The sequence below is a fragment of the Cryptomeria japonica genome, chromosome 8, assembly GCF_030272615.1.
Source record: "Cryptomeria japonica chromosome 8, Sugi_1.0, whole genome shotgun sequence".
Classification (NCBI taxonomy): Eukaryota; Viridiplantae; Streptophyta; class Pinopsida; order Cupressales; family Cupressaceae; genus Cryptomeria; species Cryptomeria japonica.
The window spans coordinates 328,926,251-328,942,172 of NC_081412.1; the positions used below are offsets into that span (position 1 = coordinate 328,926,251).

General features: G+C 39.6%; 1 protein-coding gene across 3 annotated transcripts in view; it reads right to left on the bottom strand.

Moving 5' to 3' along the window:
* LOC131061516 (uncharacterized) overlaps window positions 1-15,922 on the bottom strand; it is a 181,183-nt gene that overhangs the window by 61,592 nt on the left and 103,669 nt on the right. For all 3 annotated transcript variants that reach the window (XM_057995241.2, XM_057995240.2, XM_057995244.2), the window contains 4 exons: window positions 8,091-8,198; window positions 7,871-7,980; window positions 7,548-7,655; window positions 7,413-7,458 (listed from right to left, as the gene is read on the bottom strand). In XM_057995241.2, the coding sequence (XP_057851224.1) occupies window positions 7,413-7,458; window positions 7,548-7,655; window positions 7,871-7,980; window positions 8,091-8,198 (372 nt within the window). The remainder of the gene's footprint in view (window positions 1-7,412; window positions 7,459-7,547; window positions 7,656-7,870; window positions 7,981-8,090; window positions 8,199-15,922) is intronic.

The window sequence follows — 15,922 nt, forward strand, 5'->3', positions numbered from 1 at the left end:
TACCTCTTCCAGCAGTAGTGGAGGCAATGATGTCTTCCGTCTGGCTAGTCGAGGAGAAGTGGGAAGGAGTCCTGGAGAGGAGACGTTGGATAGTGTTGGTGGCAGTACACACACAGAAGGTGTCATGGGTACACCCTTGAGTGGTACGAGTACGATTGGAGTAGCACCATCAAGGGGGGTCAGACCTTCGAGAGAGGTGATGATCGGACGACTTATTTTTGCCCCAACCTTGTTGCAGGTGGACAGTGAAATGACTCCACTCCCTACTTTGGGGATGATCGTTGAAGCCGTACCAGTGCCAGGATTCGGCCAATTGCGACCTCCACCCACGTAGACACCCTTTAGTGTTGCTCCACCAACACACGGAGTGCTTGCGCGTTAGGAGCCCGCTACAGAGAAAGGGGTCGAGTTGGAAAGTGTGCCTGTGAGTAAGGAGCCCGCTATAGGGAAATTCTGGACCTCCTTCACCACAGCCACTAGTGCTGTCAGAGATCGTGGATTTAGATGAGGCGAGTTCTCACCAGCAGCAAGAGTCAACTATGGATGTCTTCCAGGATAGTGGGCTTGGAGAGGACTATAGGGCTGTTGAGCCCAACCAGCATGTAGCATCCACTATGCAGGGTGAGTCAGGTGCGGTGGAGCAGTTTCTCGGCAAAGATGGAGGCCAGTGCACAGAAGATGGTTGCCTTGGTAGATGTGGAGGCCAGTGCACGACGAATGGCGGCTTCAATTCAGGAACTGGCTCTTGGGCAAACTGTAGTGGAGAATCTACTTGCATTTGCCACAGGGGGATGTGCAGAGGATTTTGCCAAGTGTTTTGATTCGAAGGGATGGCTTGCAGTAGAGACGCCTGCCATGATGGAGGAGTGGAGGTGCAAGGAGTCGACTGGTGATAGTGGGACAAACTTGTTGTTGCGGCAGGTGGATCAGGCATTCCGAGACGGCTACTATGAGCTCTGACGTGCACAACATTTGGCATCTAGGGCGGAGGCAGAGTGGGTGGCAACCATCACAGCTCGGGAGGAGCTAGCCACTCGGCTGCAGACCATTGAGGAGGAGCTCCTACAACAGAGGGCTCGGGTAACAACATTGGAGGAGGAGTTGGTTCAAGCAAAGGCAGAATTGGCACAGGAGGTGGCTATGCGAGCAGCAGTAGAGACTCGCCTCACTTCAGTTTTGGAGGAGTTGGACAAGAAACATAAGGAAGTCATGGAGGCGGTGTTCATGGTGAAGACTTCGAGGGAGCGACACCTATTACTCGAAAGGGACCTCCAATATAGGACGCAGCAGGTTCGCCAATTGGCGGAGCAGTTGGCTACATCAATTCCATCGGCTCCTTCATCAGGGACACCCTCTAGAACCCCAACTCCTTGATTTCTTCTGTCTAGTTGTTTCCCCATTTTGTTGTGTGTCGTTCGGAGACGACTCTTTTTTGGGGGGGATGATGTTGTCGGGAAAATTAGTATTTGGTAGTAAACGTTTAGGGGTCGACGGTTGCTGATGGTTGGCACTGGGAGCCGATCGACACCCCGTGTATATATATCCATGTACCCCAATCTTTGGATATGATTATGCTATGTTATGTTATACTAATGTTATTCTGAAGATACATTGTAATGTTGGCATTAATGGATATACATTTCTGAGTTCTCTACATTTCGTGCATATGTGTACTATTTTGTTTTGCTCGCATTCTATGGTGTTCTAAAACATACCCTACGGGGCGAAACAAACATATCTTCCAAGGAACTCAACCATGATAATGAAGAGGAGAGGGGATATAGGATCCCCTTGTCTTAGGCCTCTAGAGTTACTAAAGAAACTGGAAGGAGAACCATTGATAATGATCGAGATCTTGGTGGTAGAAATGAACTAAGGCAGCCACTGGAAATAAAGATACTAGATGAATATGACTATTTAGGAGCAGCTACATCCCATGAGTAGGTGTACCTTCTGTTCTTTCCAAAAACTCGAACATGTCAACATGTCCGATCTCTGTGTCTCGGATCTCATTAATAAGAGAGACCACTTGTGTAGGAGCAACCTCATTCTGATACTTATCATATTTATAATTCATCTTCCTGTTTGGAGGTGAGGTTGGCTCTCCTGACATTGAACAAGAGTCTGCACTACTGTGATGAAGACTCAAAAAGGTAAGAACATCTTATGCTGCAACCGGGGATTCCATTTCACGTTTTGAAAACTAATGCTCACACAACAACTTGGGAAGGATTTTAATTGCTTGGGACTAACTCAACAAACGCTTTATAGATGAGCTTGGAAAGCGATGGGAGGAAAATCGGATCTCAAGAGGGTGATTGCAAGAAGAAAAACTTACACAGTTCGTACTTGTAATCGGGTCTTAGAGACCCGACTGCAAGTGGAATTGTGAAAATTGAAGGCAAGTGATGACGCATACTTGAAAATGGAAGCTTGAGACCCGATTGCAAGGAGATAATACATGACATAATGTTTTGAAAAGCATCTTTGCATGACTGCAAGTGATATAGTAAAGTAGAAATAATCATTTTTGTACTTGCAGTCGAGTTTTGGGGACCCAATTGCAAGTAAACATGAAGGGTAAAACAATGTATCTCACTTGTAGTCAGGTCTCCAAGTCCCGACTGCAAGTAAATAGTACTTATTAGTTTTCAAACATATGAAATGTAATAGATTATCTCTGCAACAAGAACTTTATGGGGAAAAACAATATGCATATGGTATATATAGGAGAGACGCAACTTAGAGTGTGGCAACCCTTTACTTGTAGTCAGGTCTTGGGGACCCGATTACAAGTAAATAGACAAAAGCTTGAAACACAACTTGCAATCTTATACTTGAAAACTGATTTCGTACTTATGGGGGAAAATAAGATGTAAAGGCATACTTGTAGTCGGGTCTCCAAGACCCGACTACAAGTAAAACAGGTCTTTACATATTTGCACTTGTAGTTGAAAGAGTCGAACGCACTTAAAATACCTACTTGCATTTGACACCAAACTTGCACGCAAAGATGAAAGATCCGAATGCATGAAGTGAAGGGAGGAAAGAAGCTTGTGATCGGGTATATAAAACCCAATTGCAAGTCAAACACGTCTTTCAAAGCAAAGCGACATACTCACAACTTGAAAGAGATTTGGAAAGACGCAAGGATGAACTTCACACTACAACAAATGCTTAAAGAAGAATGAAAGAAATGATTACGTTCAAAACTTAAACTAAAATGCAAAACCTAAATATAATCAAAGAAAGAGCAAACGAAATGACCAAACCTGGAAAGAGGAAGCCGCTCAAAACACCCCAAGAATAACACGACTTTGCAAAAGCAACGAATTCTTTGAAGAGCTTTGCAAGAATAAATCTCACACCTATAGGCGGAATGGATGAGAGAGTCCTCTTTGAATACAATCACTTCTGCATTAAGTGAATTCCTCCAAAATCGTAGGGAAAGATCAAGGGAAACGAACTCGTGGAGAATATTTCAAACTTGCAAATGAGCTAAAATGACCCGACCACAAAAGCTTAAAAAGAGCAAAAAAGACTTGTAGTCGGGTTATTTTGACCCGATTACAAGTAACTTTAAAAACAAAACACCCCAAACTTGTAATTGGGTCAAAATAACTCGACTACAAGTAACTCTAAAAACAAAACAAACTTAGAAACTTGTAATCAGGTTTCTCATACCCGATTACAAGTAAAAAAAAAAGTGACTTGTATTAAAATAACACCATATACTTGTAGTCGAGTCTCCAAGACCCGACTGCAAGTAATGTTTTCACTTGTAATGCAAGTTAGAAAACCCCCAACTTGCAAAGCAGCCTCTGAAACCCGATTTTTCTTTGAAAGTGCAAAAAAGAAGATTAAAAACAATTGACAATTAACCAGAGAAGACTGAAAAGAGGTACATACCCAAAATTGGCAAGATTTGAAACAAATTTCAACCTTGGGGAGCATGCAACAAGACTCAAAAGACAATCAAATAAAAGTTAAAAAGAGGGTTGCCCTCATTTTTTAATTACAAAAAAGAGGACAACAAAATTCTTTTAAGATCTTCTTGGACCCAAAAAATTCCTTCATGGCATCCCCAATATCAAACCCAACAATGTCCCAAAAAGTTTGGGAAAAAAAATAGGAAACCCATCCGGACCTAGCACTTTGTTCCCTTCAAAAGAAAAGACCGCTCTCTTAATCTCTTCCAAAGAAGGAATCGCCACCAACGATTTATTAGTGCTCTCATTGATAATGCTGGGAATAACCTCTAGAAGATCCTGCTGACAATTAGCATCCAGCAGTCCTTCCGCAGATTGGAGATTAGAAAAACAAGTGAACAGCTTCATGCATGATATCCTCCTTGTCAATTTTATTCCCATTGAACATAATATGAGAGATCCTTTTCAACGTCCTATATTTAAGAGTAGTCATATGAAAGTAACAGGTGTTCCTATCACCAGAAGACAACCGTAAGGCCCTAGATCTTTGTTTTCAAAACTCTTCCTCTTTAGATATAACATCATGCAGTTGAGTAAGGATAGCATTCTCTTGGGAAAGAGAAACATCCAAATAACCATCCTTTTGAATTCTTTCCTGGATAGTCTGAAGCTCAAGCTGCAAGGCAGACTTAGTGGCGAAAATATGACCAAAGGAATCTTTGTTCCATCTCCTCACCTTAGATTTGATAAACCCAAGCTTCTTAGCAACACGAAACATAGCTATCCCTCTGACATCCACATTCCACTATTCACTAATCTTGAGTTTCAGCTGAGGATGCAAAAGCCACATCTTTTTGAATCTGAAGGGGAAGTTCTTTTTAACAGATAAGGAATCCACCAAAAAGCTAATGGGGAAGTGATCCAGCCCAATTCTAGACAGCGCTGAAAGAGAACACATGTAATGAATAAACCATTCGGAAGAAACAAGGGCCCAATCCAGCTTGACCTAGATGAGATCCTCTCCCATAAATCTGTCAGTCCACAAATAAGAGGCTCCATTAAGATCCAGGCCATGAAGAGCTTGATTATGAATAAAATCCATTAAATCAGACCGACTATCCAGCTGAATTTGAGAGCCTCCAAACTTCTCCTCTTCCTTCAAAGGCGTATTAAAGTCACCAATGACAATCTAGTTCTCTTCCAGATGAAGCAGTCTAAAATCAGGCAAAGCCTTCCAAAATCTTCTCCTAGAAACTTTATTATTGGGGGTATAAATACTAGAGATAATCCGAGGAAACCCATCTCTAATATGAGTAAATTTAGTAGCAAAATGGTTAGCATCTTCCCAAATAGTAGAACCAGAGATATACTTCTGATTCCAAAATGTAGCAATACCACTTGATGCACCATCCGCACTATTTATTTTGGTGCTGTTGGTACAATTTGTGAGCAAATTTTAGTTTTTCGCGAGATCGTACAACTTGCTTTGCTGTGGCCATACCTGCTAGGTTGGGCGAGAGGATCTTAGGCTAAGGGATTTGAGATTTTGAGGTGTTTCCTTCCTCTTGGATGGTGTTGGGACCTTACAACTCCTTTCATGACTCTTGGCACTGAACTTTGGTGATTTTGAAGGTGCTATGATAAATTCAATGCCGTTGTACCTACTGTTACAGTGTCATTTCAGACCTGTACCTATCTGAATACAATTACCAGACTAAAGTATACTCTTTTCCAAGTGATTGGATGAAGTTTGAGTGTATCGGAAGTGATGTTTCAGTGTATGTTCATTATTGGAGTGTTGTTTATGTGAAAGCCCTTTCCAGTGTTACCAGTGCTGCAAGTTTATTTCAAACCTGTTCTAATTACTGTTTCAGTGTCTTAGCATACCTGCAAGTGTCTGAAATTCAGTTTCCGGTCAGATGTATACTCTTTCCAAGTGTTGAAATGAAGTTTGAATGAGTTGGGAGTTAATCTTGCAGCCAATGTTCATTCTTGGCATGCTGGGTATGGCATGCTGGGTATGGCATGCTGGGTATGTGTTGGTTATAATTTCTGGATGTTATATTTGCTGTTCAGACCTGTAGCAGCGTGTTATCAGTGCATTTGTAGACCTAATCGAGCTTTCTCATTCATCTATTCAAGGTATCTCACTGTTATCAAATTGTTGGGATGTCAAATACATGTTAATTGGCAACATTTTTGGGGTATAACAGCAATTTGTTTACATCAACTCTTCTCATCGGCAACAAATTCTCTTATACTGATGTTTATGATGCAAATATACTAACATCATAATGTTTCGGATGGTCATACCATCGTCAGTTATCTTTTCACACATTTTAAATCATAACACCAGATGGTAGTACCACCAGTGAGTTGCTCTTGCATTTTGCTGATACATACCCCACTGAATAAGTGGTTTGTTGTAAATGCCCTATATATGTTCCCTATATAAAACATTAGTAAGGACTGCATAAGAATGGATATAATATAATAGTGTTTTTTGTTGAAAACAATTACAAGTGAATCTGCTTGCATGTGTTTTGTGCTGTTTAAAACTTTAAAGTAAATTGTAACAACAGCAGCCAATACATTTTAAAAAGCAATTACCACAGGAACATGAGGAAGGGCCTCCTTGCTGAAATGTGCTTATTGGTGATCATCTGTTTATTCATTTGTTGTTGAATGTTTTTATTTATTCAGGAATTTGCAGTTGATGTGAAGTAATCTAGTTTGCAGCTATTCAAACAATTATAATTTTATAATTATGTGATAAGTACAAGCTGTGGAAATCGATCTACTTGTTTTTATTCTCATTATTGCTTTAGCAATAGTCATTTTACCATGTTATGAATTGTTTTTACAATTAATCCTATCGACAATAGTATTTGATTATTTTTTGTTTCTTGTAGTTAGTTCTATTTTTTGTTACTTCCTGAAGCTTAGTATAAATCATTTCTGTAGACAGCTACGTTTGTTATTTCATATAGCATATTACCTACTACCTTTGTAGCCAGCATTACCTTTATCAATCTTTCTTTTATAGAATAGCTGCATCTATACCCACTGAACCTCATTACCTGCATCCCTTGCACACATTGCCACTATGCCTTTTGCAAGCTTACACTCCCAGTTTGGCAAAGGATTAAACTGAAGTTTTTTCTTTCAAACTCATTGAAATTGAATTTTAACATTAGATCTATTCCTTCCATACATCTGTCCCATAACTGTCCAATCAATTATGATGGATGAAACCGAAACGAAAGTAGGGTAGAAAAGCATTGAAATTAAGAAAAAAATATACCATGGACTTGTAATAAACTACAAATTTTGCCCAATGACCCAACTAAACATTCTGAAAGATATTTTATTCGTTAGTACACCCACTACACTTTAATGTGCCTGCTCGAATCAGGAACAAATTTGTTGTATGTATATTTGTCCACAACTCAACATTAATAATTTATAATTATTAGTGCTAACCTTGCATACATGACCCTTGTATTCTTGCAGAAGCTCACCGGTTGATCTGCATTTAGTATTTATATCAGTTACTACAATGCATAAAACTGTAAATAGTTTATAGATACTTGAGAAAAAGGACCAAACATAAAATACCTGTCAAGAAGGCGAATAGTTGAATCCAGACAGCTAGCTAGAATGCAATTATTATCATTTGAAACTGAGATACAATTAACTGATTGACCCAAGTGATCCACTATTTCTCTGAAATTTGATTTCCATCAAGGAAGTGAGGACAGAAGGTTAAAACATCAGTAAAATATTGATAGGAACGTTACCATAAAACAAGACCTGGAGTAAAACTTCAATTAAGGCTATCAAAAGCATGCAAGTGCATAAAATCCTAACAGAGTTCCAAATTGCTTAGAGAATTAAGAATCTTGATTCATTAGGATAAGCTGTGTTGCAATAGCACTTACCGTCCCATACGAATATCAAATGTGCGTATAGTGCCATCTACACTTCCTGCTATAATTTCAGTTTTTGTTAAACAGACTGACATCACACTGTCTGAAAATGTGTCTATTGTCTGCCATCCAAAAGTAGGAGCTTTATAATTGGAAGTTGGAAGAAAACAAGTAGCTGTTATAATCAAAGAAGTTTGGGTCCATGTTGGAGAAAGAAAAGAAAAGATAATACCTGAATAGGCTCTGTGCTATGGGACCTACAATCCCATGCCCTAAGTGTACGATCATACCCAGCTGATATAATTGTTGTGGAATACTCATTGAATTTTACTGAGTTGACCTGCATATCAGCTACCTTAGAATTTGAATTTAAGCTATCAAGAATGAATATGTACAAAATTATTCTTGAACACATAAATACTGCATAGAAATGTATTTTAAGGCAATAACATACTTTGTTTACATCTATTTCTTGTAACTAGCATGATAATTATGTTGACAAAATAATATATTCTTGTACATGTATGCATTAGGAGAATAATACTTTAGTTACTAAAGGCTTATAAAAAGAGAAATGTGCATGAATAACAGAACAGAATATGAGGTTTGCAGCTGAGTTTTTGTAATACTAATACAATCCTTGCCATTAGCTCTCGGTAACCTGGTAATGAAATCCATCGAGATACTTTCCCATTTCTGATTGGGAATAGGTAGAGGTTGCAACAAACCAGCTGGGTGAGTGTGCTCATTTTTGTTCATCTGGCAAGTGTGACACCCCTTGATGTAGCTCAACACTTCATTTTTCAAGCCCTTCCAAGAGATCCTCTCACGAATCTGCCTATAAGTCTTGAAATATCCTTGATGACCAGCAAGAGGAATGTCATGGAAAGACTGTAAAATCTTCTTCTTGAGCTTAGACTCAGGTAACAGAAAGATTCTACCCTTGTAGAGTATCAACCCATCAACCACCTTGTACCTTTCATAATGAAAAGTACCCTCAATAATGCTGGTTGCAAACTGATTTTTGGCATAATCAGCAAGCAACAAGTCCCTACAATCAACAGTAAGCTCACACAAGGAGCTCAAGTGCGGCCTTCTGGAAAGTGCATCTGCCACAATGTTGTTTTTGCCTTTGACATACTCGATGTCAAAATCATAAGCTTGTAGCTTACTTACCCACTTCTGCTGCCTTTCATTTAAATCCTTCTAATGCATGAAGTGTTTGAGACTATTATGATCTATCTTGACAACAAATTTGCTCCCCACCAAGTATTGCCTAAACTTGGCCAATGCGTGCATGATTGCAAGCATCTCCTTGTCATAGATTGAATAATTTCTCTCAACTCCCTTAGTTTTCTACTCTCAAACACAATCGGATGTTTCTCTTGCATTAGGACAGCACCAATACCTTCTCCAAATGCATCACATTGCAACTCAAAGGGCTTAGAGAAATCCGGTATAGCCAAAACAGGACACGAGCTCATGATCTTCTTGAATTTGTCAAACACACTTTGTGCCTTTTTTGACCAAACAAAGGCTCCCTTCTTAGTGAGATCTGTGAGAGGAGCAGCCATCTAAAAGTAGCCCTTCACAAATCTCCTGTAGAAGCCACATAGACCCAAGAACCCCTTCAAATGCATCAAGTTCTCAGGTGGAGGCCAATCAACTATGGCCTTGATCTTCTCAAGATCAACCTTATATGACCAAGGTAAAGCAACTCCTTCATCCCAATTCACACTTAGACTCTTTAGCAAACAATGACTCAGGCTCCAGAATGTTGAGTACTTCATCCAAGTGCTCCAAATGCTCCTTCCATGACTTACTGAAAATGAGGATGTCATCAAAGAAGATAAGCACAAACTTCCTCAATTGTTTCTGGAAGATCCTGTTCATACAGAATTGAAAGGTAGCAGGAGCATTAGTCAAGTCAAAGGGCATGACTAGAAACTCAAAATGCCCAAAGTGGCATCTGAAGGTTGTCTTCTCAATATCAGATTCCCTCATTCTAATCTGATGATAGCCGGATCTGAGATCAATATTGGAAAAGAAAACAGCACCATGTAGCTCATCAATCCTAGGAATAGGATACCGATTCTTGATGGCCTTCTGATTGAGAGCTCGGTAATACACGCACATGTGCATGGTTCCATCCTTCTTCTTCACTAACACCACTGCTAAAGCAAAGGGACTCTTACTCGGCCAGATGTATCCCATATCCAAAAGTTCTTTTATAGCTTTTTCTATCTCATCCCTCTACTTCTTTGGATACCGGTATGGAGTGGTGATGATCAGTTTAGCTACTAGTTCAATGCTGTGCTCGGTTCCTCTCTCAGGAGGTCTCCCAGGGGGTGGGTTTTCAAAGACCTTACTCCTCTTGGTGATCAATTATTGGATATCGGGAGGATAGTGTCTATTTTCTTCTATTGGATTGGGTGGCATGATCATGCATTCCGCTGCCCACTCCACTTGATCATGACGGATCAGCCTCTCCATCCTCTTCAATGACACAATTTGAGGGCCTCCATTAGACATCCCTCTTAACACCACTTTCTTCCCTTCGGACATGAACTTCAACTCCATTGTTTGCAGATTGAGAGTGATCTCACCAAGAGATCGCAGCCATTGTATGCCAAGCACTGCATCATCAGTTCCTCCAATGCTAACCACAAAGAAGTCATCCTTGACTTCATAATTTCCCAACTTCAAAGACATATTAGAGTCCATTCGGTTGCAAGAGATTGTAGAACCATCTGCCACCATTACTTTGAATCCTTCAACCTCATCAATTACAAGGCCTCTCTTCAAACCAATCCTTTCATCTATGAAGTTGTGAGTTGCTCCTATGTCAGTAAGAGCAATAACTCGATGCTCTCCAAGCACTCCCCAAACTCTAAATGATTCATTTTTGTGAAGACTAGATAGTTGAGCAACTACACCCCTATCTTCGTGGCCATCATCAATCTCTTTTGGAACCTCCTTATACTCACTTTCCCCTGTTTCAGTCTATTGTTCTGAATTTCAGAATCTGATCCATCAGCAAAATAGGCTTCCATATAGTGCGCATTGCCCTTTCCATAACACTTGTGACCCGGGGCCCATGGTTCCTTGCAAGAGTAGAACAGATTCTTCCTCCGGAACTCTCTTCGCAGCTCATCATCCATCCTAGAGGAAAACTTCTTGGACTGATTTGGAAATTTATTTTTATCCTTTCGATAGGGGAAAGACTTGGACTGAAATTTAGACTTAGGGGCAGCCAACTCCATACTCCTTGACTTTTTGATAGCTTCATTCAGAGTTGGTGGATCAAACACTTTCACCCAACCCCTCAATGGCTCTTCCAATCCTTCAGTAAAGAGGACCACAAGTGTCTTCTCAGTAATGTTTGGCACCATCACAACCAATCTTTGGAAATCAGCTATGTAGGTGTCTAATGATCCTTGCTGCCTCAACTGTGCAAGTTCACGGAACTTCACCTCAGGATCCTTGGTATCGAACCTCTCAATGAGCTTGTTAGTGAACTCATTGTAGGTCACAATAAGGCCATGGCCAAGAGTGACCAAACCATGGTACCACCACTCGTGAGCAGCCCCGTCCAAATGCAAAGTGGCGAACTTGATTGCATCTTCCTCCGACATCAGTCTCAAGGACAAATAATTGTCCAACTTTTGAACCCACACTCTAGCGGAACACTTATCACTCCCATCAAAATGTGCTAGAGTCACCTTTCCAAGAAATTGTTGATAGTCTCTCGGAGCATAGGAGCAGTTATCATATCTTCCACTTCTCTTCTTTTGGTTCATGAACTAGTCCAGAGTGAGGATATTCCGAATCTCAGCAGGAAGGGAAGCATACTCCATGTAACTATTCCTTATCTCATCAATTATTGGGATCTCCACTTCAGGTTGTGGTACTTCTCTAGGTAAGAAAACAAGTTGTAAAGGTCTTGAAACTGAACCTCCAAGTGTTCCCCCATTATTGCTCCCACAGTTACTTCTATTTCCATTCCCCCCAAAGTTATTAGAGGTGTTGGCATCATGTCCATTAGTGGGTTGATTAAAAATTCCAACCAATATTTTGATTAAGTTTTGCCAACAACTGGGACATCATGTCCATCATAGTGTCAAATTTTATTTCTGCAGACTCAGTCTGCTCTGCCATGGTATCAACTGCTCTCTTTGTTTCTCAAAACCTCTGAAAAAGTCTCTTCAACCAGCACTACTGGAATCTGATACTATTGTCTTCTTTGCTCTCTATTGTAGTACCGGACTTCTCTATTGCTCATGGAGATCTCTAGTCAATCTGACACACAGGCTGGCAGAAAAACCAGCTCTAATACCGTTGAAATATCGCCTTACTTTATTTTTCAATTATTTCCAATTACAAACATCACAAAGCTCTCGTTATAGTTAGAAAAGATAATCAAAACACTGCTGAAAGGTAACCCTTCCACTTTCTGATAACCAAGAGCCCGGTGTGGGAAGGTGAGAGCATACGATGATTAGGGAATCGTTAGCTTCAATAATCCACTGGAAATTACAATGTTGGGCAGCAAGCCAACCCCTTCCACTTGTCCAGCGGGTAATAGAATTTTAACAACAATTTGGCGATGTAACTAGCCAACTACAATCCAAAGAGTCTGAAGTAAACAACAATCATTCAACCACTTATTCAGTGGGAAGACTGAAAATGAAAATAACAATCCACTCAACCGCTTATTCAACGAGAGGACAGCATTACAATAAGATGAGATAGGCGGCAAAGCCAACCTCTTCCACTTATTCAGTGAGTCTTGTAATACAATTCAGAACAAGATAGTTGTTAGTACTACTAATCAACTTTACATTACATAGCATGAATTTTCAGATTAGATAATATCACTATCCAACGCTGCAAATGATGTATTATGCACTCCCAAAGCTACAAAGACTAACTACTCTCAAAAACACACTACACACTTCAATTTTCAAAATCTGATATGCAAGAACAGCAAGCTGGAAAAAGCAAACCAGTAACTAAACCACATTAAAATGCTCACAACTCAATCAATACTCCACGGACTGACTCAAAATTGATTGCAAATGAAAGCTAGGAGGTAGGCGATCATGCTAAGACCCACAAAATGCAACATACTCACACAAACATATTTTGAATGCATCCCAAGACAGCTCCAGCATGGTACAACTAGGGCAGAAAGTACGATTTGCAATATAAAAATCAAGACCCCAAATTAAGAGCTGAAAACTGACATGAAGAATCGCCTAGGGCATAGGGAAAGGTTGAGCGAATACCCAGAACCATTGGAGAACCACGCAGAGACTTATGAATTAAACACACCTATAGCCACACTGAAAACCAGCAACCTGCAACACACACGCTTCACACCAAAAATCACGAAACATCCAACATAAACTTCTCAATGAACTCCATCTATTCTCCTGAGTGAAGAATAGTCCCACAATCTCAACTAGTCGCTATCTTTCAAGCGAGAAGCTAAGCATTCAACTAGGAGGTAAGCATTCCTCTAAGCATTCAATCGAAATTCCGGCAACACTTTGTTGCAATATTCATGGATACCCCAAAATGATGGATACCCCAAAATGAGAGCCCAAGGCCTTTACTTATAATCTTCTCCCCAAATCGAACTTCTTTCCCTCCAATATGGGATTAAACATTGACATTCAAATTTCTTTCAATTTGCCTTTCATTCCATCTCCTTCCCAAATCGCCCAAGTGCATAAATGAGTCACTTTATTAAAAATGCCAATAATACATAAAGTGAGCGCTCAACATAAACTTAGGGAAATGATTTTTTTAAATATTAATATAACTTAAGCAATCCTATTAGAAAATCGTCCAACTTGCCTTAAGTTATAATTTAATTAAAAACACCATTTTTTCATCAAATATTGAGCTTGCCAAAACAAGCTCCAAGGATATGGGGAAACAAACTGGGAGAATTGCCCTGCCGAAAATAGCCACTGAACTGAGTTGCACAACCCCTACCAAAAAAAGCACTACTATAAATAGCACTTACTAAAAATAGCATACTGCTAAAAATATTAAGTGTGTCCAAAGTGATTTTAACCCCAATCTGAGCAGCTGTCGTACTTACTAAAATAGTAAGTCTAGAAAAGGTCTTCAGATTCATTTGCATGTTACACCATCGCAAAGCTCTCTGAAAACCTAGAAAAACCCAGAGAAATAAGTTGCCTTCATCTCCACTTACTAAAAATAGTAAGTTTGACAACCTTTGTTGCTTGCTATGCATGTACCATCAGTGCAAAGCTTTCTGAAAACCCAGAAGGAATCCAGAACCAACCCTAATTTCTACTTCCGACTAGCCTACGAGTCTCCGGGATAGGCTAACGGTCAACTAAGCTGATTACTATTGTGAAGGGAACATTACATCATGCTTTTTGGTAGGCATTGACACCTTGTAAAGGTAACTTATGTTTTTTAGTTAATGTTTACTAGTTGTACTTTCTTGCCATCATAACTAGTCTTGTCGTGATGTTTAACTTTAAACGGCATTGCCACATGAAAGGTTAAATTTAGAACTTATCACTTGACTCCTTATGCTGGACGTAGTTTTGTGCAAAGTTTGCAGACTTGGACTCAAAGAGTACTTGACAAGCCAAAAAATTCCTACTTGGTGAGAACTCAACAAAAGCTGAACAACTAAAAAAAACACTTAATTTTTAAAAAAACATATATTTTATGCAAAATATCACAACAAAATGTATCAAATGAGTTTAGTGGGGGTAAAAAAGTTTAAAGTGTTTAGCATGGTCGAGTTGGGCTATCAAAGGCACCGAGTCTTTACAACATCCCTTCCCAGCTTTATGCACATTTTTGGCAACAGTGATAAAAGATGTTGGGCTCACCAAGTTTTTGGTAAGTTTTCCAAAAAGCTCGGGACAAAGCCTTAGTGAGTTAATGTGACAAAAACTCAGGACACAGCCTCAGCGAGTTAATGAGACAAAAAATCGGAAGCAAAAAAAACTTGTAAGTACTCGGCAACTCACTTGAGTACTTGCTGAGTTGGCAAACTATGGACTTTTGTGGATGAATTGCCAACTTAGTCACCACCTTTAAGTGGTAATGCCATTGAGGAAATCTGATTTTCACTTAACCTCTTCCAATTGGTCACTTCTATATCCACCACTGAAACTATGGTCACACTTTTAGAGTGGCTTCACCACTTTAAATGTGTGAAATTCACTTAAGTTTATTTCCCCTTTGCCCTCTTCACAAATTTCCAACCGCTTAGCCATCCTAGTTGCACTCTTTCTCTACTTAAGCCACTTAAAATGAGCAAAATTTTCTTCACACTTGAATTCTTTTATGCTGGTCGCACATTTTTGCCATCATTGCCCTTGGAATCACCATTTTGCTTGGCTCATCTATTGAAAAGGTGCGAAATTCACTTATTTGCTTCATCCTTTCCTTCTTGTCACACTTTTCTTTCATCTTAGTCACTCGAATCACTCTTTTATCTTAGCATTACCTTTTCCTCCTAATCTGTATTGAGATAACATCTGCAATTTCACTCTAGAGTCTTCTATTTCACCATGGATTCTTCAAATATCAAATTCTTGAATAAACATTTTTTGGCATTCCTCATCCATAAATGATCTATGAACATGGTTAGTAACCAACATGGGCCAGAGCCTAACTTTGACAAATTGACAAGGAGGATCCCTTTACTAACCTTGACTATCATATCAAGAATACTAACTGTAAATCAGACATCAATGCAAGGCTTCATAGGGGCCAGTTTTGGTACCAACAGACTTGCTAATTTATCAAGATAAATTGAGTAAATATGATGCAGTAAATCATAATAAAGTGAATAATGATATCATAATGAATCAGATGATGACATCTTCCATTGTGTCCAAACTCAAACTGTTTTCTTATGTATGTCTTGAAAGTGAAACTATTCCCTAATAATGAAGAGATGTAATTAATGGATTCCTCATGGAATGAAGGCTTATTTTCAGTTGTAATAGCACAGAGCACCCACACCCTTCAACATACAACCGACTTGTCATCCTCCATAAA